At 40.5% G+C, this 25,995-nt stretch overlaps 1 protein-coding gene across 5 annotated transcripts in view; it reads right to left on the bottom strand.

Annotated features, from left to right (window-relative positions):
* The window catches only part of LOC148355622 (oxysterol-binding protein-related protein 1-like), an 86,494-nt gene that overhangs the window by 42,979 nt on the left and 17,520 nt on the right, over window positions 1–25,995 (bottom strand). For 2 of the 5 annotated variants that reach the window (XM_088349200.1, XM_088349201.1), the window contains exons 10-15: window positions 20,233–20,306; window positions 14,046–14,109; window positions 13,217–13,318; window positions 10,799–10,936; window positions 7,438–7,519; window positions 4,992–5,098 (exon numbers count right to left, since the gene is read on the bottom strand). In XM_088349200.1, coding sequence (XP_088205326.1) covers window positions 4,992–5,098; window positions 7,438–7,519; window positions 10,799–10,936; window positions 13,217–13,318; window positions 14,046–14,109; window positions 20,233–20,306 — 567 coding nt within the window. Of the gene's footprint in view, window positions 1–4,991; window positions 5,099–7,437; window positions 7,520–10,798; window positions 11,706–13,216; window positions 13,319–14,045; window positions 14,110–19,254; window positions 19,323–20,232; window positions 20,307–25,995 lie in introns of those variants that run through there. The other 3 variants (XM_088349203.1, XM_088349202.1, XM_088349204.1) reach the window with 3 other exon arrangements.

Below are 25,995 nucleotides of genomic sequence, written 5' to 3'. Positions count from 1 at the left end.
TCTCCCTCCATCCCTTTTTCCCCCCATGCCTCCCTCCCTTTTCCATCTTTTCTTCTTTCCTTACTCCCCCCTCATTTTCTTCTTTCATTACGTTTCTTCCTTCCTTCCTTCCTTCCTTCCTTACTTTCTCCCATCTCTTTCATCTTTACTCAAATCCTGATTTCCTATCTTTCTCTCTTCCTCCCTTTTTCTTTCTTTCTATCTTTCTTTCTTTTAAATGTGAAGGTATAGTCACTATAGGTTGCATTTTTGCAAAAAGAGCCCATCGGAACCTGAAAGTCAGTGGCATTGTCATTACTCGGAGACGGGGGGCACAACTACAGGGGTTAAGGTATAATAGCGGTTGCGACTACCTGGCGTTGCCCCGGGAACACGACTGGTCGGCGGGAGTGGAGATCAAATGACGGCTAATGGACTCACATGGAGCATTAGCCAAAGCTACCCTGGTAATAGCTAGCGTCTCGCCTGCACTTTTGGCACCCAAAAACCTCGTCGGATTGCGGGAAAGCAAGAAAGGGCAAGATTGGGGCCAAACTGGCATCCATCACATGGTAAACAGCAAAATATCAAACAAAGTGAAACAGGGAAATCATCTCAAAGGGAACTTTTTTTTCTTCATAGTGGAGATTGAAAGTGTACACAACGATGTTCGATGCTTGGTCTAAAACAGGTATATTCCAAAATCAATACGATTATGCTACAAATTATTTTTCAATCATTAGAAAATAGATAAATGAGTCTTTGTATAACTGGGATGAGTTTGACTGTACATTGACATATGGTGAAGTTTGTGTAGTTGGATTTACACATAAATTAACCTACATCGGGCAGCACGGCGGCACAGTTCTAAGGTCTCGGGAACCTCCTGTGTGGGTTCAAATCCAGCTACCGGACTTCCTGTGAGGAGTTTGTATGTTCTCCCCGTGCTTACGTAGGTTTCTTCCGGGCACTGTGGTTTCCTCCCACATTCCAAAGACATGCATTTCAGGTTAATTGGCCAGTTCAAATTGTCCCTAGGTGTGAATGAGGGAGTTGTCTGTCCCTGTGTGCCATGTGATTGGTTGGCAACCAGTTCAGGGTGTCCCCTGCCCACTGCCTAATGGGCTCCAGCACCCCCGCGACCCTGCTGAGGATAAGCGGTGCAGCTAATGAGATGAGATGAGATGAGATGAGATGAACCTACATCTTATTCCTCCTTTGATTGGCAGAACAAGAAAGATACAGATAAACTAAAAAATACTAATTGGCTTGACTTTAGCTTTGTTTATACCATCACTATCATCAATTTTATTGTTTGGGGCGAAAGTGTGTGGCAAATCTGAATCCATGGTCTCACTATCACCCTCTGCCATGAGGCAGTAGAATTGCATGCCTCACTCTGCATCTACAAATGCTCAGCACAGTATTACTTTACACACTAATGTTATTATTTTGGATTACATTTTTGTATTTGCATTTTGTATTCACACTTTTCACACTGCTCGAGTGAGAATGATATGTTATTTATATTACATAAAATACATTTTTTTAATTATCAAACATGATTTGATTAATGTGAAAAGTGTTTGGACTTTTAAGGGGACGGGACCAAGTTAAGATTCAGCTAAGCGTCATCCCTTTTTTTCTTTCGGTTTTGTCAAATTTTTGATTTTAAAATGTAGAGGTAAGATCGGGTCAGGTTCGGGCTTAAGACCATATCTCTATTACCTGCGTAACTTTGCATTTGACGATCACATACCTGTCAACATGTACGGTTTTGCCGTACAAAGTACGTTTATGATGCATCTTAGGACGTGTACGACGTACGAGAAAATCTGTACAGGAAAACGTGAATTTGTCAATTATGGGTTCCATCCGGTATACACCGACTATCACGAAACAGCAAATCAATCAAGTCAAACGAGTTCGCCGCTGAAGCCTCTATCTCGGTTTCATTTTTTTCGTTGCAAATGAAGCGAGCGGTTTGATGTAGTGAAAGGACGTCCGTCCCTTTTTAGAGAACCGGCTTTTTCGGCTCAACTCATTAAAGAGAGCCGGCGCTCAAACAGCTCACTTGCTTTGTTGCATTATATTACAAATTATTATGTTGTATAAAGAAGTTAAGAAAAAAAAGAAGTACAAAATGAGAAAATGACAAAAGACAGGTTTGTGGTTATCCCTTTAATCAGTATATTACCAATTATAATTTAATGCAGAAAATGAATTCATAATTTGATTAAGAAAATGTATTATTCTACTTACTTGTATTTGCATGTATTTTTTCCTTCTACAGTAAACGTCCAAGCTACTTAATTTTTGAATTTTTTTCCATAGTAAACCTCATTCATGTCAAGCAACTCAGGATCTCACTACAAAATGTTAATTAACAATATATATATGATATAACGAAACACATGTACAATATAACATGTTAAACTACACAAAAATGTTGTAAGATTATTTTGTAAGGGAAAATACGACAATTTGTAAGGGCATGGAGCCGTGGAGGTTGACAGATATGCAATCAGTAGAAACAAATTAAAAGGGGAATCAATCAATAATTGTCATAACATGATACAAAAATTCTGCAATATTGAAAAGGAAATTCCCAAAACAGTAAGGTTTAAGCAGAAAGAACATAAATAAGCCCATGTAATATATTTGTAATATATATTTCCATGATGACAAGGTGAGACACAGTCCACTTTCAAGAAGAAAGTTTGGAGTCAGAGGCTCTCTGGAGATGATTTTAAATGCAAGCACCGCTGCTCATCCACACTCAGGCTAGCGTGAGCCGAGATGGCGAATACGCAGGTAAATCTCGGAGCGCTCTGCTATTCTCAGGCAGGGGGTCTCGGGACCACGCGCCCTTTATGCCAGTGCACGTCTCGCTTGAAAAAGCTTGCTCCAGCTTGCTCCAGCTAAGCCGGGGAGGCCCCGGGCCAAAGTGTCACAACCCAGAGCGCGCTTGCGCTGGATGATCTGGCGCCTCTTCTGGTCTTTAATGAGCATGCTAATTCATTCCAGTTTTTTTTTCACGGCAAAATCTGGAACGAAGCGCCAGGCATGAATGGCACCATTGTCGCTGCAGATGGCGACCGATCTGCTCTGACAATTGGAGGTTTAGCTGAGATGAACCACTTTATTGGGTAAAGCTGAAAAACATAACCTTTCTTCTCTGTCCAAAGAAAGCTAGTCTAATACTGACACACAATGCAAAACAACAGAAGTGTTGACACAATGTATGTAAAGGTTTGGTCCAGGATTACATGTTGTGTCTATAAACAACTTCATCGGTCGCCTCAACCTTCATGCTAACACAGTGGTGACAAACTTAATTGGACAGAGGGTCAAAACTCAAACCACACCTTCGGTCGCGGGCCGAACAGAAAAGCTGTTACTTCACGGCGGCGCAGTGGTTAGCGCATGTGCGGCACAGTTGTGAGGTCATGAGTTCGAACCTCCTGTGTGGAGTTTGCATGTACTCCCCGTGCTTGCGTGGCTTTCCTCCGGGCACTACGGTTTCCTCCCACATTCTAAAGACATGCATGTCAGGTTAATTGGCCGGTCCAAATTGTCCCTAGGTGTGACTGTGCGAGCGAATTGTCTGTCCCTGTGTGCCCTGCAACTGGCTGGCAACCAGTTCAGGGTGTCCACTGCCCACTGCCCAGAGATGGCTGGGATGGGCTCCAGCACCCCCGCGACCCTACTGAGGATAAGTGGTGCAGATAATGGATGGATGGATGGATGTTATAGCTTGAGATGTAGAGGTAAGATCAGGCCTAACAAAAGAGCCCGACCCAGTCTGAGTCCGATCTATTAACTTGATTTGAGTGACCGAGCCCGAAAAAACTCAAATTTTATCTATGATGTGTTACGGGTTTCTTTCTCTCTCAGACCATAAAATAAGATAAAAAATCCCCCATCACTGTTCTTTGTTTCTGTTCTTTGCAAGAGGGGGATTGAATCCATCACACGGATCCTCCATTGCGCGGATACTCCACTGCGTGACACAAAGAAATAATGACAAGAACAAAGACAGGTGGACAATTTAAAAGAAAAAGTAAGCTAAGGAGAAGCCTGGCCCAGCCTGAACCCAAACGTAATGATTGACATTTTAGGCCCATCCTCTGGTCGGGCTTGGGTTTAAGATCATACCACTACTGTACAGTAATCCCTCGCTATAAAGCTGTTTACTTTTCAAGATTTTGCTACTTTAAGGAATTTGCGTTCTGTATTTAGATTGGCTAAACAGTCTCCCGGCTTATTATTATTTGACTGTACTGTATAAAATGTGATTATACAGTACTTTTATTTGTTAGACAAATGCTTGAGCCTGTAAAAACGGTTTGTTTTTTTAGCTTTAGTGTATAATAGAGTATTGAATTCTATAATAATCATTAAAAAAAGGGTTTTTTGTCACGAGGTGGAGTGGAAGGGGGCTGTCACGAGGCGTGGTGGAGTGGAAGGGGTGACCAGACCGGAACGGAGGCAGGAGGCAGGAAGGGAGAACTCAATTGCGTGACGATCCATAAGTTTTATTTAACAAAATAAAAGTCGCCCAATACTCCGGGACAAAACAGAACAATACATAGTTCCTCCGGCACGAACTCAACAGGACAGGGCATAACAGACGGAAAATGTTTTAAAACTAAAACAGGACAAGGCATAACAGACCGGGGAATGTGTAATAAGCCAGCGCCCGCCAAACCCACAACCCAGCCTTAAGTAGCAGACACGCGATTAGTTGAACTGCTTCAGCTGGTGCCCAGGGGGCGGGGCAGACCGGTCGCCAAGGCGACCATGACATTTTTACTTTTAGATTTTGCCTATCACGGGTTCTGTTTGGAGCTTGATTTATACAGAAAAAAACTGTAGTGGTGTAGATTATTTGTTAAATTGAATACATCCATTTCCATTGATGTCAAAGAAAAGTAATTAATTACTCGATTGCTCTTTTGTTATTACATAGCTAATAACACTTAATTTAAAATGTCGCAAAAATAACTCACCACTTCCTTTTTGGAGACCAGTCCGAGGCAGACGTCCAGGTAGGAACAGGTCTCTCTTGACAGGTCTTGAATTGCCTGAAGCGTCTCCATTGTGAAGGACCGAAAATCTGTCCAAAGGTAAAGGATTAATAAAGCACTGACATTGGAAAAGGGCTCAAAATTGAATTAAAAAAGAAATGAGGACCTGAATTTGGAACCTGAAAGGAACAGCATGTATAATTTAAACTCCAGATGTCGCTTTATTGTGTAGTGTATCCAAACACATGTGCTATAAGGCACAAGAAAGTAAAAAAAAACTACTGCCCGAACTTTTGCAAGGTTTTGGGTACTTGTAGCAGCAAGATGGCTGAAAATTATATCAGCTCACTTTATGTAAAATAAATGCAAATTTTGCAATCAATAAATATTTGTTTTACATTTTAGCTTATTATTTAAATCCTTACTGTTTTTTTTAAATGAATGAAGTCTTTTACCACTAAGTGAGTCTGAATAATAATACACAATGTCCCTTTAATAAAATATTTTAATCATTTGAAACCTATCCCTATCTTGAAAAACTATTTGTGAACCTATACTTGATTGAACACAAAATTAAAAACACTACTTAGTCTTGAAACCCAACTTCAAACAAAACAACCCTGGTTTTAGATAACAGCCTATTTTAAAAACATCTGAACATCTGAAATCACAAACTAAAATCATAACCTAGAACACTCGATTTGACAATCCCTATTTTATATGAATTCAAAACAATTGTACTATACATATTTTTGCTAAATATACTGAGTAAAATGATTAAATCAAGAGTTTCTTTGAGGTTTAGATGGTAAAGGAGTAGCTAGTGGTATAATTGCGGGCTTGAAATGTAGAAGTAGGATCAGGCCTAAAATAATCCTGCCCGAACAGCCTGGGCTTGACCAATTAACTTGATTTGAAGGACTGAGCACAAAGAAAACCTGAATTTTTATATTTTATTTGTGAGGACTCCGGAGGATACGTTTTTTACTTTGTTAATTAGTTCTTGTAGTATTTTTGGTGCTCTGCCCAAATAAAAGGTCGCAATAGATGTTACAAGAAATGTCAAACTCAGTTTGACTCTGGTGCCAGATTTGTGAAATCCCAATTGTCTTAAAACCCTCATTCTGAACCTAGTTTTGACACCATTTTTGAAACCCAACTTTTAAACCCAAACCCTTGTAAAAAAAACCCATTTTGTAACCTCTTCTGAAAAACCATCTTTGAAACACTAAGCCTGTCCTGAGACTCACTAAACCCTAACATTATTTATTTACATACTGATGCCAAGGCAGTTTTCATACACAGGGTTGGGTAGGGTTACTTTAACTTGATTACTTTCAATTACTTTTGGATTACTCCAATACCAAATATGCTAATAAAAGACAAAAGAAACTAAACGTCACGGGACCGGACCAGATCGGAGGCAGGAGGCAGGGAGGATGAACTCAATCACGTAACGACCAGTTACTTTTATTTAGCAAAATAAAAGTTGTCCAACACTCAGGGACAAACAAAAACAGGCTTACAGGAAAACAGGAACTCAGACTAGAAATACTCACAAAACAGGCTTTTACTCAGAACGTGCAAACACAGGTTTCCTCAAGTCAGACAGAACAGATTAATGCAGAACAGAAAACACAATGAACCAGCAACCGGCAATACCCAAAACCCCCCTTAAGAGGCACACACGCAAATTAGGCGATCTGCTACAGCCGGTGCCCAGGGGGCTGGGCCAGCCGGTCGCCACGGCGACCATGCTGGACATGACGCTAAATATGAATAAAATTACTAATTTTTGTGCAGGCTTGGGGAGTAACGGAATACATGGAACGACAAAAATGATGTCGGCAAGCTGTTTGGATTTATTTTCATTTTGTGTCTGTCACATTTTATGTTAGTTTTGCCGGAGATCAAAGAGATCAAAGCCAGGAGAGAAAGCTTACCACGTGTTGTGAGTCATAATTTTATTCATATTTAGTTTTTTTTGTACCTTTTGTAACCCTGTTCATACATGTGAAACATGCAAAAACTACTCATTTGTCCCCCACCACCCAGACACATTTGTAAGAAAATGTATAATTCTGACAGTTTCCTTGACAGTAAACAATTTGTTGCGGATCACAATCTGGATCTCGTGAGGCCTTGTCTGATGTCGCTATTCCAGTCATCAGAAAGTTTCTTTGGCAAAAAAAAAAAAACTCCATAAAAATGTTAGCCTGCTTTCACCAAGTGAGCTTTAACTTGATCTATTTTCCTAAATTATTGAATAATAAGAAGTACATCTGTTTAATGGCTGTTGTTTAGCCTTGGCGGAGGTTTTCTCTTGTCTGAGTGCCACTCTATCTCCATCAGATTATAACCGCACTCCTCTGAAGCGTGCCAGCTCACATCTCAAATAAATGGGACTTCAAATTGTTGTCGTTTTTACCTCGTGTCAGGCTGTCAGTCTTGACGGCAAACAGGAAGGATTCCACTTCCTGCTCCATCTTAGCGTGACTATCCTGCGCTGCCTGCATCAGGAAAGGGAGATAAACAAACAAGGCTACTTTGAAAAATGTAATTATACTTTAAGTGCCTCAATTAGGACACATATTACAAGCCGTAATTCTAGTCCGAAAGTTTGATAAGTTTATAGTTTAGTAGACGTTCAAAATAAGGAGTGAATAGAAGATCAGGATATGACTGTACAAAAAAGCCTCATGACACAAAATTACAAATCAGTTCTAGTAGCCTTCCTCCATGCCCTTTAACCGTTCACGGATCAAGGATCTCTTAACCGCCTAGGTTGTCGGATAGCCTCTGGATAGCCTTATCCACAGTTGACGGACTCTGGACTGTTCTTGGGTCGTGGCAAAGTTGGCACTAGTCCATCCCTAATGTTGTCAGCCCAGTTCTTTTTCGGTTTTCCTCTTCTCCTTCGCCTTTAGACTGTGCTCTGGAGAATTATTTTAGCCATTCCTGATGATCTTGTGACATGACCATACCGATGATGTTTCCGTTGTTTTCTTCTTCCAAGCCTGTCACGACCCAGAATGGAATCTCGGACCCAATTGCGTTCGTTTTATACGAATCTTTATTGGATTGAGCTGACAGAGCTGGGTTTGGAAGCCGATGGTTGTCGGTCGCTAGCAGCGTTGGACGGAACGGCAGTTCCGTGACAGGTAGGCAGAATCAATACGTCTTAGCGGGCAGGTCGGTGGCCAGGGCAGGAGAGTGGATCGTAAACGCGGGGCAGAAACAGGTCGGAACCAAAGGCAGGAATCAAAACAGGAGAGTAGTCTTTGGTACTTGGTAATCTGGCGAAACACACAGGAACACACAAGTACGGTCTGACGTCCTTCTCTGGGCACTGACCGCCTAAGAAGAGAACAACAGCCAATCAGAGAGCGCGCTCCAGCGCGCCAAACGATTGCCACAGGTGTCTTCACTTTGGCAATTATGACAAAGCCCTTTATTTTAATTAAATCTCCTTGGTCAGAAAAAGCAGCCATAAAGGGTGTGGAAAACAAAGACACAGCAACAATATTGGCCAATGGTAACAATGATATAAACAGTGCATCATTGTGAAAATAACGAACTGGCATCCTATGCAATCTCCTTAGCGGGTGTCCAATATCAACAACAGAAAAAGGCAGAGTAACAATCCAAATTGAAATCAAAGCTTCAAAACCCAACTTTACAATTTACCCGTGGTTGAATTTAAACCATAGTCTGAAATCTAATTGTCTTGAAAACCCAGACCATGGCTACGAACCCTAATTTGAAATGCAAAGACACTGAAAATGTACATTAAGACTAGGGTTGGATATATTGAAACCCCAACTGAGGCTTCAAACCTTAATTCTGAGTGTCATCAGGCCCTGGTAGTTGTAACATGTCCAATCCCATTTAATAAATTGACTTGTCAAAATGCCAATTAGTCCCAATTTTCACAGATTGTATTGTTGTTAAAAGAGTAAGAAGGAGAAGGATGAAAAGAATGCAGAAAAAACCCTCAGAAAATGTAAAATGTACATCTTCATTTAAAGGGACATTGTGTATTATTTAGCGCCTCGAAGTGGTAAAAACAATGTTATTCTTTAAAAAAATTAATTGATTAGAATAATAATCAAAACCACACGAACCATGGTATGAATGGGTATTTTCTAAAATACGTTTACGTCGAGAAATGTATATTTATTTAAAAAATATGGTTACTCACCTAAAGGGAGCTGACATAATCATTCGTCATCTTGCTGCCACGACTACCCAAAAACCTCAAAAACCATGGGTGAAAAATAAAAAGTAAAATGCAGCATATTGTTTACTTTGTGTCTCCGTAGTTTTTAATCTAACTTATGCTTTGTAGCACTCAGTTTCGGTTGCACTACACAATACAGTGACCTATAGTGGTCAAATATTACACACTGTCCATTTAAACCACATTATACCTTCTTATCTGACTAACAAATAACAATATAAGACATGACACCTAGTTAAAATATTTGATAAAAATAAACACCCAAAGTTAGCTATGAGAAGGTCTCTCTTATAAGCTTTTGGCTTCAACCTATCTTTTATTTTTTTATTTTTGGGAGATTTGTTAATTTTTTAATGTCAGGTCAAGTCAAGTCATGTCAATGTCTCAAAGGGCTTTAGACTATAGACACCATTTCATTGAACTGAAACCTACACGAGGGCAAGAAAAAACTCAAAAACCTCATTAGCATTAGCTCAGGAGGTAGAGCGCTCGTCTTGGGATCAAGAGATCGCAGGTTCGATTCCAGGCTCCTCCGTGTTGTATGTCCAAGTGTCCTTGGGCAAGACACTGAATCCCTAATGCCCCCAATAAGCAGGGTGGCGCCTTCCATGGCTGCAAGGCCGCTATTGGTGTGTCAATGGGTAAGTGTGAAGCACATTGTAAAGCGCTTTGGGAAGTCTTCATTGACTTGAAAAGCACTATATAAATGCAGATCATATCATTTCATCATTTCATTTCATTCCATCATGAGGGAAATGAAGAAACACTGAGAAGGGTAATGTGATGATGGATGTAATGTTTGTTGCAACAAACCCAAAAAGTAAAAAGACATATGAAAAAAAAAAGAAAACTAAAAGTGTCAAATCTGCAGCAGATACCATTCCACCTCAAGCGGACATTTTACATAAACTACATAACGAATATTATATCTGGATTAATTTCCTGCAATTGTAAGGGAGGGATTGAGTGTCCCAAATGGTCTGAAATGAAAATGCATTTATATAGCGCTTTTCAAGTCAATGAAGACTTCCCAAAGTGCTTTACAATGTGCTTCACATTTCCCAATAGCGGCCCTGCAGCCATGAAAGGCGCTAACCTGCTTATAGGGGACATTAGGGGTTCACTGTCTTGCCCAAGGACACTTCGACATGTAACACGGGATTCGAACTGCAATCTGTTGATCCCAAGACGAGCGCTCTACCTCCTGAGCCACCGCCCCGTCTGAAGAAAAGTGATTATGAAAATCCCTTTTAAAAAACCTCAATTCCTTTCACAGTGTAGACTGTTGCTTGAAACCCTAATTTGTCACCAGATAACTTAAACTCAATGCCTGCCTTGAAACCTTACTTTCCAAGCCTACTGTTAACCTAAAAGTGTATTTTGAGATCCCCCCATCAAGTCCTTGAAGCCATGACCAGAAAAAAAAAGCCAATCACGAGCTGGGTAGTGAGCGGGGGTCTTTGCACAGCGTGATCCCTGCGCCGCATTGGGTCCGTCTAATGACTCTAATTGGCGGTTTGATTGTTGTTTGTTTGTGTTGGTTTGGCACCTGCAGGGCATCGGCTACCCGGCCCAGTGAGAAGTCCTCCTCTTCATCGTCATCCTCCTCACCCTCTCGGCTGTCCTGATCCGCAGAACAGTAGTGTGTGCTGAAGTTTGCGTGTGCTTCCAAAGCGTCCAGCCAAGCCTGCAAGTCAACAATTTGGAAAAACTTCTGGTGAAGGACAAACTAATTTACAACACGATCCCAATTTAGAAGTGTAACAGTTTTCTTGAGGCGTCTTTTAAAAAGTTGAAAGTAGAAGTCAAGTCAAGTCATTTTTATTTGTATAGCCCTTAATCACAAAGAGTCTCAAAGGGCTGCACAGGTTATAGCAAACCACAGACTATTATTACAGACTATTATTACACCATCCCCTGGTCTAAAACCTGCATGAGGGAAAGGAAAAACTCAAAAACCTCAACATGAGGAAAATGAAGAAACATTTTATCTATTAAGTATGTGTTAAGCCCTGCGACTGGCTGGCAACCAGTTCAGGGAGTTCCCTGCCCACTGCCCGGAGACAGCTGGGATGGGCTCCAGCATCCCCGCGACCCTACTGAAGATAAGCGGTGCAGATAATGGATGGATGGACGTATGTGTTAACAAAGTCCAACTGATTTCAAAGAGCACTTATGCTTTTTTCCCCAACAGACCTATTTGCTTTTATCATACTTTTAGCAAAAATGTTTGGGGCGGAACACATTATCTGGGACAAATGGGGGATGGTGTGTGTGGGTGTGTATGTATGTATGAGTGTGAGTGAGTGTGAGCGAGTGTGTGTTATTTTAATTGTAAGTCTAGCATGAAAATGATGAACATAAGAAGAGACCTGCTTTTAATCAAAATTTCTAATCAAAAACATAACCTTGTTTAAGATCTCTACTCGAGGCCCACTTCTATGTTAACTCTAAGTTCTTGTTTGGAATCTTAATTTGAAACCCTATTCACATTCTCAACCCTTGCCCTTACTATCAGAGTTTCTCGATTTCGAATCAAAACCATTAACCTGATAAAAATCCCAAACCGGTTCACTTATAGCTCAACATCAAGCTCTTGTTTAAAATTGTAAGGGAAATTATGGTCTAAGTATGCCTTTTATACTATATTTCAATACTTTTATACATTTATATTTACTAAATAATTGTGCAGTTGCGTTTTCGAGTTGTTCTCCGGAGCGAGCACCTCCAGGGTTGGGAGCGTGGGTTTCCCAGGCCAAAGGACCTTTTTTTTTACAGAGCTGGAAGCTCCCTATCTGTTATCAAACAGGTGCACGGAACTCCTTTCGGCAAAACCCAAGGACATAACTTTCCCATAGCCAATTTGAGGTCACTGGTAATTTTCCCAAGACTCATATCTATGTGAAAACAATAAATTGCTGTGATATATCATTTATTATGCTCTCCCGCCATCCAGCGACCAACATTATACACTGCATTTGAAAATGTGATTCCTGCCTAAACCAATCAGAATGCGCTTACGTGCCCGTGTTTCACTCTATCCTCCAATCAGAAATCTATGAAACAATATAAAAAGGAGGCTCACGCTTCAGCCTGTGGGATTATTTCATCGCAATCCAAGAACGCAATTTTCCCTTGTTTCAATGTGCTTGCTTTTCTTTAATAAACAAGTTTGTAACTCAAAAGTCTTTTATTTCATCTGGACTTTGTTTTGAACCTGACAATTTTTTTTAATTTGAAACCCCATTCAAAACCCTTGTCCTCATTTTTACAGTTTTACAAATTTCTAATCAAAAACATAACCCTGTTTAAAATCCCTAACCGAGTCTTGGAAACTATAACTTATGTTTCAACTTTAAGCCCTTGTTTGGAACCTTAATTTGAAACCCTATCCACAACCGATCCGATTACTAATACAGTTTCCCGAATGTCTAATCAAAACCATAATCCTGTTTAAAATCCCTAATCGAGTCTTGTTAACTCTCACTTATATTTCAACTTCAAGCTCTTGTTTGGAATCTCAATTCGAAACACAACTCACTCAAAAAAAAAACACTTCAATTCTAACCTTGTCTCAATATCCTAATTCCAAACTCTAACTTTGCAATTCTGGCCACTCATCTGTGAACGTAATGAAATCTATTCAGTTGTCAGCTTGTTCTGACAGAGGGAAAAAACACATCTAAACAAAACAATTTGGACATCCAAAGTGCTTAAAATAACCGGGCACAAAGAATGACATCCAAGGTAGCCATTTACTTTTTTTCCCCCTCAGACAAATGTCACAGCAAATGGGCGAGCGGGCCTTCCAAATGCGCGGTGATTTGTGTCAGGCATCGGCAGGAGCTCAACTTTTCCATTCGTTAGAAAGAAAGACCCCGTCGGAAGGCCCCGCCCGCCGATTGATCGGCGGAGGGCAAAGACTACGCTGCGGGAAGTTCAAAATTGTGAGAACGTCAAAATGTACTTTTCTTGTCGCTTCGGGCTCCGTTTTGCCCGAGACTTTGAAGTAATGGACGCTGTCATCGAAGCACTTCAGGGTAAAGATGCACTTATCTTTGGACCGCATCTAAGGAAAACGTGCACACAAATACATCACACACGTTTCAAAGATCAAGCTGAGAAAATACATTTCCTATGCATCCCATTGTTATATAACAATGGATTGTTTGAAATCGACCTGTTTACTTAACGTGAAATAGCAGGAATGTCAAGCATACGCGGATTCAGCCTGTGGGATGATTCGATACCAGCCGCCATAAATTTCTGAGTATGTCCAAAAAAGTATCTAGCTCATTTTTATCCATGGTTAGGTTTTTTAAAAAAAATAAATACAAACCAAATGGGGCAGCACGCAGCGCAGTGGTTAGCACGTGTGCGGCACAGTTCTAAGGTCTTGGGAACCTCCTGTGTGGGTTCAAATTCAGCTACCGGACTTCCTGTGCGGAGTTTGTATGTTCTCCCCGTGCTTGCGTGGGTTTCCTCCGGGCACTCCGGTTTCCTCCCACATTCCAAAGACATGCATTTCAGGTGGATTGGCCGGTCCAAATTGTCCCTAGGTGTGAATGAGCGAGCGAGTTGTCTGTCCCTCTGTGCCCTGCGATTGGCTGGCAACCAGTTCAGGGTGTCCCCTGCCCACTGCCCGATGATTGCTGGGATGGGCTGCAGCATCTCAATCCCTGCCTATAACCCCTGTTTATAAATCCCAGCAAAAGCTTGTTAATAGAAACCTTAACCCAGGCTTCGAAACTTCTTGTTGGAAGCACAAATCCCCCAAAATGTGAAAAAGTCATCACCAGAAACTGAGCGTGAGTGAGAGACTTGCATCCTTGCCTTCTGACGTTAGCATCTGCATCTGACCTTAAGCAGAAAACAGTGAAGACAAAATACAGTATACATTATAAAACCCACAATAATGCATATTCAAAATCTTGAAATCTAGGCAAGAACAAATAATTCTGTCTGAGGAATTTTCACCTTTTTATTGATTAATAATACTTATTTTTACGGTGAGATTTCTTAGTTTATGATAATTATCAGCAATGTTCCCTCTAATTTTCCTCGGGTCTGAGCGTTCACACAAAGTCGGTGAGCAGCGCTCGAAACAACAGTGAGCAACAGCAACCCCAAGTGTGGCAACTAATCCATTATCAAACATGTCCAAAACTTGACATCAGGTTACATTTTGCTGAGTTTCTGGCAATGCAAAATTATTTTTCTCTTTTGAATGAATTGACTCATGGACTATTGCAAAGGTTGTTCTTACAATTATTTCACAAGATATCCATTTCTTTTAATTTCCTGATATATTTTGTTGCATAATATTAACAGTTTTGGGGGCTTATTTAGTCGGTTGCACGATACACAACTGTATTTAATCACATTTTTTAGTGGAAGTACAATGTTGGCAACAAAATTCACTTGATATCATTGGAAATTATTTGAATGCAACACAAACTTTTTCTTCTTTTTCCGTGTTTTTTTTCTACTTTTTTTAAATTCCTTTAAAAAAAATCTCATTGTCTTTATTTTTTCCAAACTGTTACTTTTTTCTTTTTGTTCTCTATTTACTTTTTTCCTACATTTCTTTCTTTTCTTTTTTTCTGGCTTTTTTCCTTCTTTTTTCTCTTCCCTTTGTTCCTTTTTTTTCTCAGCTTTTCACTACTTTTTCATTTTGGTATTTTTTTCTTTTTTGTTCTATTTCCCCCTTCCTTTAAGTAATTCTGTGCATAATTTTACATAATATTTGGTCATGTTGGGATTAAAGAAGCAAAAACAAACCGAAGAGCCGTTTAGGACCCGGAAGAGCCGATTCCTTTTAGTGAGCCGAGCTGAAGAAGCCGGTTCCCCGACAAACTCTACTAACTTTACTCAACTTCGTTTTCCTTCGACTCGACTTCAAAATACCGCATTTAGGACACAATGTCAGGGGAACCCGTGTATTTTTACCTTCATGCACTGTAACTTTAACTTGAGTCGCTTCTTAATTAGTCATTTTGAGCCCTCATTTTTGTGCGCTGGCTAGATTTTCTTGTGCGCTGAGAATGTGCGAGCAGTGCGCTGTCACGGTCGCCATGACGACCAGTATGCCACGCCCCCGAACTCAAGCTGAAGCAGATCAGCTGATTGCTGTTCTGCTATTTAAGGCTGGATTTTAGGTTTGGCGGGTGCTGGTTCATTACTCATTATTCACAATCCCGGTCTGTTATGCCTTGTCCTGTTGAGTTCGTGCCGGAGGAACTCTGTATTGTTCTGTTTTGCCTCGGAGTATTGGGCGACTTTTATTTTATTAAATAAAACCTATGGATCGTCAACGCATTTGAGTTCTCCCTTCATGCCTCCTGCCTCCGTTCTGGTCCGGTCACCTTCCACGCCACCACGTCTCGTGACAGTGCGCAATTGCGCACGCGCGCAGCTTAGAGGGAACACTGATCATCAGTGACTGCAAATGACATCAATAGCCGTCAGTGGCATTGGACCAATGCACGTGACGTTCATAGCTGGCAACAGCACATAATGAGTTAAATAACTATAGACTGACCCCGTGTTCTTTCATTTCGTGCACATTTTATGATCGTAACACCTTATTCGAATCGTTAATAACTTTTCAGAAGACAAGAACCACACACCAAAACTGTTGTTACTGCAAATGTCCAGCTGATGGCACTAATGCACCATAAATCACTAAGAAACGATCACCTTTGTCAATACAAAAATGAGCATTACAGTGGAACCTCGTTTTTCGAACGCCTCTCAGTTCGAACAAATCGGAGTCCGACCAAAAATTTCAAGAAATTCTTGCTTCGCTGTTCGATCAAAAAATCGGAGTTCGAACGCCAGTAATGCGTGAGTGCGTAGCCTAGTGTGCGATGCTGAGCGGCGTACGGGTGTAGATCGCTCTTTTCGTGACCAACTGTTATTGCGTGCGGACGTGCTTCGTTTTGCTTTCGCTTTTAATATAGGTGTAGGAAGTGTTTTAGCCCCTAATTATGCCTCCGAAGAAAGTCAGTGCAAGCAGCAAAGTTGCTACAGGAGAAAAAAGAAAAGTAGTGCGTATAAATATTGCATTTAAGAAAGAAATAATAGCAAAATATGAAGGATGTGTGCGAGTGTCTGATCTTCTCCCCACGTCCACCTGCGCCTTCTTTTTTAAATTTTTACACGTTCATGTTAGCGTAATCTTTCGTATGGAAGATTACGATAACGCGAACGTACGATTAGCCTGGGTTAGCTTTATGTTTACGTTAAACATTCAAGGTAAACATTCAGGGTGTTGGAACGGAGCCAAACATTCAGGGTGTTGGAACGCAGCCCCCTTTCTAATGAACCGCTCACCACTTGTTGTGGAGACCCGGGTGCTAAATGACTTGTAAACGACCTGATTTTTTTATTTTTACACGTTCATGTTAGCGTAATCCTTCATACGGAAGATTACGTTAATGCGAACGTACGATTAGCCTGGGTTAGCTTCATGTTTACGTTAAACATTCAAGGTAAACATTCAGGGTGTTGGAACGGATTAAAACGATATACATTATTTTCAATGGGAAAAATGATTTCGGTGATCGAACAAATCGGTTTTCGAACAGGGTTCTGAAACGGATTATGGTCGAGAACCGAGGATCCACTGTACTTGATTTAGCTCGCACATTCTCAGCGCACAAGAAAATCTAGCCAGCGCACAAAAATGAGGGCTCAAAATTACTATTTAAGAAGCGACTCAAGTCAAAGTTACAGTGCATTAAGGTAAAAATTCACGGGTTCCCCTGACGTTGTGTCCTAAATGCAGTATTTTGAAGTTGAGTCGAAGGAGAACGAAGTTGAGTAAAGTTAGTAGAGTTTGTCGGGTTACCGGCTTCTTTCAGAATTTTTACGCAGTTTTCATTGAAAACACACATTTAGAAATATGCTATAATAATAAATAGTTAACTAAGGAAGATTTGTAGTATTTGGTCGCACTGAATCTACGATGCTCATTTTGCAGGTCGAACACTTTTGGAAGCACAGCCAAAACAGTTGTGAACTCGGTGACAGTGATAATGAGGAGGTAATGAAGATTTCTCGCAAACACCTACGTGTGGTTACATCATTATTTCTATCGTTATAACTCCCTAAAGTAACATAAATATGTCATGGCAGACATTGTGGCTTGAGGAGTTAATCTCAGGAAAAGCCAAACCAAAACACTTGAACTTTGTTTGCGTTTATTAAAGGTACATTATTACAGACTCCCAATTAAAATGCGTATTGAATATTTGTATCTTAGATCAGACTTCGTTGTCGGCGGGTGTGAGCACTTTTGCAAACCAAGTCAAAATGAGCTCTTCTTTTGAAAATGTATTCATCTTAATTGAGTTATTAGAAAATTGTAATGTTCCATTATTCAAATTGTCTTTAAATATGAGTGTGTAGACTTTATATTTAATAAATCTAATAGGAGAAATAAACTTTATACAGCAGAATGCAGGGATACAGCATTATTCTGTTTTTAGGTTGGGGTCGCAATAAGAACTCCGGACTATAAGCCGCTACTTTTTCCCCAAACTTTCAACCCTGCGGCTTATTCAGTGATGCGGCCAATTTATGTAATTTTTCTAACGGCTGCCATTGGCGCTCGAGTACAAAAGGTAAGATCTAGACCGGTGGAATATATGAGCCGAGGAAGACTGCAACTTCTTGGCTTGTGCATAAATTAAATCAGCGTAAACATACCCTCATCATGCAAAATGCAAAAAGAAAGGCACATGACGCAGAACATGAGGAAGATGAGGACGGTTTACCGTGATTTTTACAAGTACGGTATGTTTTTTTTACTAAACCCGTTTACTGCGTTGCGAGTGTGTTGCTAGCGTGTTTTGGAATAAGGGAGCGTGGGACGACGTCTATATGACAAAGTTTCTTTTCGACACTGAGGAAGACGACTTTGATGGCTTCAGTTCTAAGGAGGAAGATGAGGACGGTTTACCATGATTTTTACAAGTTCGGTATGTTTTTTTAACAGACCAGTTTACTGTGTTGCGAGCGTGTTGCTAGTGTGTTGCTACCATTAACTGCCCTGTCACAGGCACCGTTTGGGATGAAAGTTATATTATTATTACTAAAGCTTTGAAAACTCTCTCAGTCTACCGTCTTTCTTTGTAAATATGTGTAACCATGTATAATATGGATTTGCAACTGTATATTTTTGTAATGTATTTATTTGTAATTTTTTTAGACGCTTATTCTGATATATTTTGCACGGGCGAATGAAAAAGAAGGGGGGAAACAAACGCAGGGTGACGGGAAGTGGGGTAAAGGCTAGGAACCTGTTTGTAGACGCGGCGGACAATAGTGGATATATATTTTTCCCACCCTTACCTTACCTAAATATACACTTTTTTCCTTGGATTACTTTCAACAGGACCCGGACTCTGCAGGTCTGCATCAAACCTTAAGAACCGGTATCATTTTCCGTTTATTTTCCCAGCTGTGATATTTGGACTGTGTACTTTAATGAAGGACATTTAGTTTCAATTGCGGGACTTAAAGTCGGGTTTGGGTTAATTTTGTGTTTGTGTTACATTTTTTAATGTGGGCGCATGCGGCTTATATACAGGTGCGGCTTGTGTAAGTACAAAATCGGTTTTCCTCTTAAAATGTGGTGGGTGCGGCTTATAATCAATCAGGTGTGCTCTATAGTCTGGAATTGACGGTAAATGTAAACCAGGAATCTCAAAATAAACTTTTTGGGGGCCCGCCGAAGCTAGGGTCTGGGTGAGGTGGGGCCAGTTAGGGTTTTCCAAAAGGATGTTTCTGATGAAAATATTCCAATGTCTCAAATATTTATTTTTCCCCTAGACGAAAAATATAAAAATAAACATGATCAGAATTAGTAAAAATATAAATTAGTCAGTAATAATAAAATACAAAAATAATTCAGCAGATATAAAATTGAGTACATTTTTTACACAAAACATAAGAATTAATACAAGAATAAATCCTTCAGTGAAAATGGGCTGCACTTACTTTATATTTTCATATTAAGGCGGGGGCCTCAAACCATCATTCCGGGGGCCGCAAATGGCCTGCGGCTGCAAGTTTGAGGCCCCTGATGTAAAAGAAAAATGAAAACTGATTTATATTGAGTGTGACGTGACTTAAGCTCATACAGTGGAGTTACAGAATGGACAACGGGGAATTATAGATGAAAAGATTTTAAAAAATCCACTTGCAAAGATTGGTCTTACTTCAGAAGATTTTTTTATTCTATTTTATTGCTTCCTTACTTTATAGTAATTATCCCAATCATCTATTGGTCACAGCAATGCAGCAATTCGGTGTCCATCTTCGAATTTCTTGATAATCGCATGATTGGTTTCCATGGTTATCATGTTTTTTGCTTCTTTCTTTGGCATCACTCCAAGGCTCTGACCCATAGTAAATACAATACAAAAGGTAAAGTATTGTGACGCCGATTCGCAAAATCTTAAAGAAGCACATGAATGAAGAAAGAGAAAGGCATTGTAGGAGGTAGTTAAGCCAATAGAATTACTGGATTTTAATGATGCGGTGACACGAACTAATAGCAGACCAGCATTTTAAATGAAGTGAATATGTTTATGCCCATAACACCATAAGAACGCCTGATCTCAGATATGCTGAGCAAGGTCGAGCCTGGTTAATGCTTGAATGGGAATACCAGGTGCTGTAAATCGGTCAATTGGCTCACGCTCTACTGTGACAACACTGACAATACCCCCAGTATAGACCGTGAAAATGAATTTCCCTAAGGCTTTTAGACGCACCAAATAATTTGTTGTTGATGTTGTATAGTGAGGAAAATGTGCTAAGGCAGATACACTGTATCCTGGGGGTGTATTGTACTTTATACAACAAATCTCAGCTGTCTTTCTCGTACTTTTCACTTTTTGAGTTTTCTAACTTTAGGGCTCAAGTGGCCACGCTTCTAATCAGAAGGTGAGGAAGGTTGGCGATGGCACCTACTGTTTGGAGTACCAGGACAACACGCCATCGTGGAGGACCACCCAGAAGGCACGCCAGCCCAAAAATCTGGAGCTCTGCAGGAGACCAAACATGAGGGAGGAATCAGCGCCCTCTCTCCATTTTCAATAGCGACGTTCCATTTGCATATGGCGATTGTTCTCAGTCGGGGGTTGAAAGGCACAAATGAGGAATACAAATTACAACAAACCCATCCTGGTTATGACAAACACTATTCATGTGATAATTAAAGGTTTAAATCTATACAAAAGTTAAATTGTAGTAGATGGTAGTGACACATAAATTAGTTAAATCAGGAATTTATTTTTAAAATGGGATTTTTTATTGTGAGTTTAATGCTGTGCCATAAAAGGACAAATTTGCAACAACAATAAAATAATAGAACAGAATGGAGCATTAAATAAAAACTGACTATTGGGGCTTTTTTAATCGTTTTTCAAATTATAGTTCCACATTTTTCATACACGTTTAATTCAAACTCACTGTGACAAATACCGATATATTTTGAGCATGAATTTAACCACTACAATTAGATATTTAATTTGAGGTGCGATTTTGTGTGATTCAATCTACAGTTATTTTATTATGTTGTCCTTTGCAAAACATTTGAGTGTAAATTATGTGATGTTTATTACTTTTTTCAAATGTTTTTTTTCAAGTTCATTAAGTTGTTTTCCACTTGTAGAAGATTTACATAGCAATTTTTACTGTATTGGTATATTTTTATTTCACTATAGGGCAGCATGGTGGGGCAGTGGTTAGCGCGTGTACGGCACAGTTCTGAGGTCATGAGATCGAACTTTCCTGTATGGAGTTTGCATGTTCTCCCCATGCTTGTGTGGGTTTCCTCTGGGCACTCTGGTTACCTCCCACATTCCAAAAACATGCATGTCAGGTTAATTGGCCAGTTCAAATTGTCCCTAGGTGTGCCCACTGTCTGAAGAAAGCTTGGATGGGCTCCTGCAGAACCTGCGACCCTACTATATTATACATGTATATATCTCATCTCATCTCATTAGCTGCACCGCTTATCCTCAGTAGGGTCGCGGGGGTGCTGGAGCCCATCCCAGCAATCATCGGGCAGTGGGCAGGGAACACCATGAACTGGTTGCCAGCCAATCGCAGGGCACACAGGGACAGCCAACTCGCTCGCTCATTCACACCTAGGGACAATTTGGACCGGCCAATCCACCTGAAATGCATGCCTTTGGAATGTGGGAGGAAACCGGAGTGCCCAGAGAAAACCCACGCAAGCACGGGGAGAACATACAAACTCCGCACATGAAGTCCGGTAGCTCGATTTGAACCCACACAGGAGGCACACGCGCTAACCACTGCGTCGCCGTGCTGCCCTATATTTTATATATATATACTATATCAAAGGGAAAAAAGGAATCTGCTGCCACCTACTGATATGGATGAATGTCGCAGTTACTCGGCTGAAGATTGGAATAAAGCAACGATACTAAACAATGGCATGCATTTCTGCAAGGATGAAATCGGGCAATTCTCTGTGGCGTACTTGTGTTAACCCGACTGGTTGAAAAACAATGACTTAGACACCACGGCCATCTAGCTTACGAGCAAGTTCAACGATTCGGTGTAATTGATCAGGACAGGCGTGATTTTGCACTCAAAGACGATCACTCATGGCATGTAACTTGAGTGAAACGCTTCCGACTTCAGCGAGTAATTTCATCACGCTTCATTGACACGTTGATGTCTCTGCGTTTACGGAGTCATTATGCTAATCAATAGCCGCTTCACAGGCCCACTAAAATGAGGCCACAGGAGGATAGCGGGGAAAACAAAGGGTGACTATACGCAAAAGAGGGCCGGTCATGAGTACATTTTAATTAGCTACATGTTCGAATTGAAGCCTGTAAAACGGAGCAATCAATGTTCTATTGACCCGCTGCCAGAGTGCGCTACATCAAGTATCGTTCGAGGCGTGCGCTACTGTATGCTAGTAATGTATGCGGAGAACACAGCTGCAGTCTCGCTGGGAGTTTTGCTGAGGTTGTGTCGTGTCATATGTGCACGACTGGAAAATTAAACTTTCGACACGGGTGTGAAACTTTGGCTCCAACCCTGCCTTGAAATTTCACTTTGAATTCTTAACACATTCTTAAAAAACAAATTTATAAACCTTATTTGAAATGTTCGACACAAACCACAAGGCAGAAAAAATATTTTATGCTGGTATAGAAAGTGTACTTTCTACTATATAATTTTTTGGCAATTGACCCTTTTCACGTGATGTCACGTTGCCTTCTCTGGAACAATGAGAGCAATGACGGACGGCATGCGGCAATTAAGTGAATGGCAGTTAAATAGGAGTTGGGTTGAAACAAATACCAATTACCACAATAGAAGAATATAACCAATGTTCCCTCTAATTTTCCACGGGTCTGAGCGTTCACACAAAGTCGTTGAGCAACGCTTGAAACAACAGTGAGCAACCATAATCCCAAGTGTGGCAATATAATTAATTATCAAACATGTCCAAAACTTGACATCAAGTTACATTTTGTTTCCGGCAATGCAAAATTATTTTTCTCTTTTGAATGAATTGACTCATGTACTATTCCAAAGGTTGTGCGGCCTACAAACGTCGTTTGTTCTTACAATTCTTTCACAAGATATCCAATTCTTTTTATTTCCTGACATATTTTGTCACATAATATTAACATTTTTGGGGGCTTATTTAGTTGTAAGATACAGAACTGCCCATTTTTTAGTGGAAGTACAATGTTGGCAACAAGATTCACTTGATATCATTGGAAATTATTTGAATGCAACACAAACTTTTTCTTCTTTTTTTTTCCGTGTTTTTTTTCTACTTTTTTTTAAATTCCTTTAAAAAAATCTCATTGTGTTTATTTTTTCCGAACTGTTACTTTTTTCTTTTTGTTCACTATTTACTTTTTTCCTACATTTCTTTCTTTTCTGGCTTTTTTCTAAATTTTTCCTTCTTTTTTTCTCTTCCTTTTGTTTCTTTTTTTCTCAGCTTTTCACTACTTTTTCATTTTGGTATTTTTTTCTTTTTTGTTCTATTCCCCCCTTCCTTTAAGTGATTTTGTGCATAATTTTACATAATATTTGGTCATGTTGGGATTAAAGAAGCAAAAACAACCTGAAGAGCCGTTTAGGACCCGAGCCGAAGAAGCCGGTTCTCGACAAACTCTACTGACTTTACTTTTCAACTTCGTTCGACATTGACTTCAAAATACCGCATTTAGCACACAACGTCAGGGGAACCCGTGTATTTTTACCTTCATGCACTGTAACTTTGGCTTAAGTCGCTTCTTAATTAGTAATTTTGAGCCCTCATTTTTGTGCGCTGGCTAGATTTTCTTGTACGCTGAGAATGTGCGAGCAGTGCGCAATTGCGCACGCGCGCAGTTTAGAGGGAACACTGAATATAACCACCAATTTTTCCACAGTGATTAATTCCTGTGCAGTGGGCAAGCTTCGGATTTGGAATTGTATGCCTTTTTATGAAGACAGATGACGGCAATGTTTATCTGCAGTCAAATGGAGGGACCGGTGTTGTGCCGAGTCACAACACAGGCAGCCCTCACGTATTACAGGATATGCAGCCAACATTTTTACAAGATATGTTTGATGTATTTCCGAGGAAGTTTATGTTAGGTAGTTACAAGTCACGTGGCATACACTCAATATAAGAAGTTTGCTAATTGTTGGTGATAGGAATAAGTGGAGAGGTGTTGTAAAAGGATAGTGGGATGTTTGGGCGCGTTCTAAGGGAAGGGCAGGGCACCTGTATGATGCAGCAGGGGTAAACCAGTGAAAGCTGTCGGGCCCTGCTGTTGAACAAAAGAGTGTGTTGTGTCACCCTGATCCGAGTGACATGGCCGCTTTCTTGAGTCCCGTTTCATCTCATCTGGAGGGACGAAAGCATGACCAACTTTGGTGCAAAGGGGTGCCTAACTTGTTTGGGTGTTTGGGCATTTGGGTTGGCCATGGTGTGTGTTTTTTGCTATTTTTTCCCCTTTTAATTTGTTTGTTATTGCATGTGTTTGTCTTGCTGTCCGTCACCCCTCTTGAGGGATATGACCAAGGTAGATAGATAGATAGATAGATAGTTAATGCATAACTAGCTATGTTAGTGGCTTACCTTTTTTTTACCAACGGGTAAAATGAGAGATAAAGGTCCGGATGACAAAACGTCATTTCGCCAAGATAAATATTTTCCACATGCTCAAAAAGGATTTCTATAAAAGGTGAAAATGCCCCGTGCTTTACTATTCTATTACGTTAGCCCCGCAAAATAGTTACAAAGTGATTTTAGTGCAAAGGAGGACATTTTACGCCGGGAGTGCTTTTTTGGCACACCACCAGGAAGAACTGCTAAGTGTTTTTAGATCACCACCGGTGTACAAAGATTGGGGATACTCCATTTACAAAATGATCTAACAGCATGTGTGGACTGAAGTCTGGCATACTGGATGATTAGTTTAGATGTGTGAATTTGTCAGGAGAGGGGCTATATTGCTTGGTAGCTAGCATTGCTAATGCTATCCTCAGTTTCTCTAAATAGCGCTCTTTGTGCTTTCTGCCGAGGTGAGCTAACCCATTCGACACCTGCACAATATTCGTTTGACTAGTCATAGCCAATAGTATGGCTGTTGTTCTTGTTTTTGTTTTTAAAATATGCAAGGGCAAAAAACGGGCAAAAAGGCTGGGCAAAAAACGACAAGAATAAAGGTGCAGTTTGGTCACCATTTGTGTTCTTCCATGTGTTTTTAAGCACTCATTTTTGGGTACATGGCCCAATACAGAATCTAGTGGTCAAAAAATACACAGTGGTTTAACCTCAGAGTAGGACCCTAATTTTGAAAATCTAGTCCTGAGGTCTGGAACCTTTTTGATTCAAAGAGCCAAAGAAGCAAAAATATTTTGATTTTTGGGGGGAAAAGAGAGCCATGTCATATGATTAAAGACAAAATTCAACAAAACAGCCAAACTCGCTGTCCAGACAAAAGCACATTTTATTTCAGTGTGTGCTGTTAGATGATTTGATCAAATCTATGAAGTAACGATTATGCCAGAGCCTTTGTCCCATCTCATCTCATCTCATTAGCTGCACCGCTTATCCTCAGTAGGGTCGCGGGGGTACTGGAGCCCATCCCAGCAATTATCGGGCAGTGGGCAGGGGACACCCTGAACTGGTTGCCAGCCAATCGCAGGGCACACAGGGAAAGACAACTCGCTCGCTCATTCACACCTAGGGACAATTTGGACAGGCCAATCCACCTGAAATGCATGTCTTTAGAATGTGGGAGGAAACCGAAGTGCCCGGAGGAAACCCACGCAGGCACGGGGAGAACATACAAACTCCGCACAGTAAGTCCGGAAGCTGGATTTGAACCCACACAGGAGGTTCCCAAGACCTTAGAACTGTGCCGCACACGCGCTAACCATTGAGCCGCCGTGCTGCCCTGCCTTTGTCGCATATCCATAAAATTAAACCCTTAATATTCATCAACCTCAGTAACTTAAAAGTGTTGAAGCACATATAATAATGATTTCAAAACAAGATACGAGCAAAGTTATTCGGTAAAAATGTCACAAATGACTGCAAACGAGGATACAAACATATTTACCATCAGTGCAGACTATAGGCCCGCCCATTCCCATCACTTAACCAATTGAACTTCTCTAGGTGCTTTGCTAGAGCTTCTGGGTAAAAAGTTTGTTCTGGGTTAAAGTTTATTCAGT

The sequence above is a fragment of the Urocampus carinirostris genome, chromosome 12, assembly GCF_059441175.1.
Source record: "Urocampus carinirostris isolate Australia breed hairy pipefish chromosome 12, RoL_Ucar_1.0, whole genome shotgun sequence".
NCBI lineage: Eukaryota > Metazoa > Chordata > Actinopteri > Syngnathiformes > Syngnathidae > Urocampus > Urocampus carinirostris.
The sequence above is the reverse complement of the archived record's forward strand: the minus strand, read 5'-3'. Positions and strand labels throughout refer to the sequence as shown.